This window comes from Geotrypetes seraphini, chromosome 12 (assembly GCF_902459505.1).
Source record: "Geotrypetes seraphini chromosome 12, aGeoSer1.1, whole genome shotgun sequence".
In the NCBI taxonomy this organism is placed as follows: Eukaryota; Metazoa; Chordata; class Amphibia; order Gymnophiona; family Dermophiidae; genus Geotrypetes; species Geotrypetes seraphini.
Window position 1 is genome coordinate 65,570,120 of NC_047095.1, and position 2,824 is coordinate 65,572,943.

General features: G+C 44.5%; 1 protein-coding gene across 4 annotated transcripts in view; it reads left to right on the forward strand.

Moving 5' to 3' along the window:
* The window catches only part of TAL1 (TAL bHLH transcription factor 1, erythroid differentiation factor), a 17,353-nt gene extending 14,738 nt beyond the window's left edge, over window positions 1-2,615 (forward strand). For 3 of the 4 annotated variants that reach the window (XM_033917051.1, XM_033917053.1, XM_033917052.1), the window contains exon 4: window positions 485-2,615. In XM_033917051.1, coding sequence (XP_033772942.1) covers window positions 485-909 — 425 coding nt within the window. In that variant the 3' untranslated portion in view covers window positions 910-2,615. Of the gene's footprint in view, window positions 1-483 lie in introns of all 4 variants that reach the window. The other variant, XM_033917054.1, reaches the window with a different exon arrangement.
* The last annotated feature ends 209 nt before the right edge of the window (window positions 2,616-2,824 follow it).

Sequence of the window (2,824 nt, forward strand, 5' to 3'; positions counted from 1 at the left end):
GCTCCCCACTGGCACAACTGTAAGTGGATGAGTCCTGCTCGACTTAGAGGGAACAGTGCCCTTGGTATCTTACTCCCAAATGTGCCATAATAGCTTTAATTGAAGAAAAAGAGAATAAAAATGATTTTCCAATGGGATGCCAAGGTGGCAATTTTCTGCACGTTTGTCACAGGTGAAGACGTGTATGTGTGCATAGAACATGCTTTGGAATTGTCCAGCCTCTGTGCAGGTAAACGTACAGTGTCACAGCTTGAGTAATTTTACCCACTGTGTAAAGTACAAATGCAGTCAATCTGTGGCTGAGATATGGCGGGTGTCCTGGTAGCGGGGAGGGAGGCGGGACATGGAGTCAGGGCAGTGACTAGGCATGTACATATCTCTTGTGGTTGGTATTTTGATAGGCCCTAGACTCGCCTATAATATGTAAACCTCCTTTAATCAGTTTGGTTGAACAACTATGTCTAATTCATTATCACAATTTTAGGCACAAGAGCAAAGGTGGTTCGTCGAATTTTTACCAACAGCAGGGAAAGATGGCGGCAGCAGAATGTGAATGGGGCTTTTGCCGAGCTGCGTAAGCTGATCCCAACGCACCCGCCAGATAAAAAGCTGAGCAAGAATGAGATCCTGCGTCTGGCAATGAAATATATCAACTTCTTGGCAAAACTTCTCAATGACCAAGAAGAGGAAGGAAGCCAAAGGGGTAAAGTGAGCAAAGACACTGAAATAGTCCACGAAGACCTTCTTCAGGACATGCTGACTCCGTCTCCAAACTCTAGCTGCGGAAGTTCTTTAGATGAAGCAGGAAGCCCTGACAGCTTCACAGAGGACCACGAAACATTGGACTCAAAGCACAGACGAAACCTCCATCAGCCCATTTTTCCTGTCGAGGGCAATGGACAACGATGACAAGCTTATAGACTTGTCAGGAAGAGCACAGAATTAAATTTTGGGAGTGGACACGTATGTTGAGGTTGAGCTTGAGCTTGGCCAAAAGCATCCCATCTTCTGATTTTAACTTTGGGTTTCTCTTAGTAAATTTCCCCTCGCTTCCCTCTTCCTCTTCCTCCTCAACCTCCCCACCCCCAAGAAACACTCTCAAGGTCTCGTCTCCCTGATGAGATACTCAGCTGGAGGAAATCGAGTGGATAGGTACTGTCTCTAAAACCGTAAAGAAACGAATATCTATGTAAATAACATTTTGTGATAGATCATTGGGAACATCGTTGTCAGCACATTGTCTGCATTTTGAAGAGAACGGAATATGCCCTGGAAAAATGGCAAGCACAGGTCTGAAACCAGCAAAGCCAGCTCTCTTCTTTCTGTTCTTGGTTTGTGTTTTGATGGTTCGTGATTGATGGATAGAATTGGAAAGTCTCCAAACAGCGTAACAATTCCTAGAACCTTTGATCCATTTTACAGTTATGAAAACAAATGCGAGGGTGGTTTGCAAAGTTTGGTAAAAAAGCAAAGTTAACCAACGGGGTCTCCATTTTACAAAGGCGCGCTACGCGTTGTAGCGCAGATTTAGTGCGTGCTAAATCAACGCGTGCGCTAACCGCTAACACATCCATAGGATAACATGTTAGCGTTTAGCGCAGGCTATACAGCTTAGCGCACCTTTGTAAAAGAGGGGGGTTAGTCCAGCGAGTTTCCAATTCTTTCATAAGCTATTTTTCCTACGATATGAAAGAATTGGAAATTTGCTGGACTAAGGACCTCTTCCATCAAACTGCGCTAGCAGTTTGCAGCGCGGTGAGCCACGCTCATAGCCTATGAGCATCGGGAGCAGCGCGGGCCATTCAGCGCGGCTCTCTGCGCTGAAAACTGCTAGCGCAGTTTGATGGAAGAGGCCCTAAGTGTAGCTGTCGACGAAGACTACGTTTTATAATCTGCTTTTTTTAACCAAAGTTTTCATACTGCTCTCATATGCCACTAACTTTTTGAATTACAGCTGTGGAGGGAAAACTTTAGTAAAACATAATCTAATTTTGACTCACTGAAAGTACTGACATATTGTATGGGTCTATCCTGATGCCACTTACCTCTGAACAATAGGCACATAGGTTTTTATAAAACATACATTAATTAAATGGTGATATTTTTGGCCAACACTAACCAAAATTATTCTGTAAAATATTTCTTTAGACCGAGCAATGTCAAAAAACAAGAAAAATATTTCTGGTAGGATAATATTGTATACTTGTTGAGAAATGGCTGTACTTCTGCCCATAGTATAGAGATCTCCGTCTGCTCAGATCCAGCCAGGAGAAGATGTGCTGGGTTTTCCCTAAAGATAGAAATTAGGCCTAGAATCTCTATAGCCCTCAGTTGCCAATCCAAGGGTCCTTTTGCTAAAGCTTAGAGCAGGGGTGTCCAACCTGCGGCCCCGTGAAGTATTTTGTGCGGTCCCCAGTCAATGCAGTGTTTTCCTCTGCTGCCCCTGGGTGTTTACCATCTTTCTGGCTCCCTCCTGTCTTGCTGCAGCGTTTGCGCAGCCCCAGAAAATTTTGGGGGGGCCAATGCGGCCCAGGGAAGCCAAAAGATTGGACACCCCTGGCTTAGAGCATGCTAATGGAATTAGTGTGTGTTATATAGCATTCGGCATGCACTAATCTTACAAAAAAAAGAAGGTCTCCAAGTGTCTCATTGTTACCAAAAGTACGCCTTAAGCAACAGGTCTATTATGCAAGCCCTGGGAATTATTCGTATCCGAGGTGAAACTGTGAACACAGAGCACCTTTCACTTCCCAAGTAAATGTGACAACTGTTCCCTCTAAGCCAGTGTCTCGAAAACTGTGTGTCGCGGCATACCAGTGTGCCT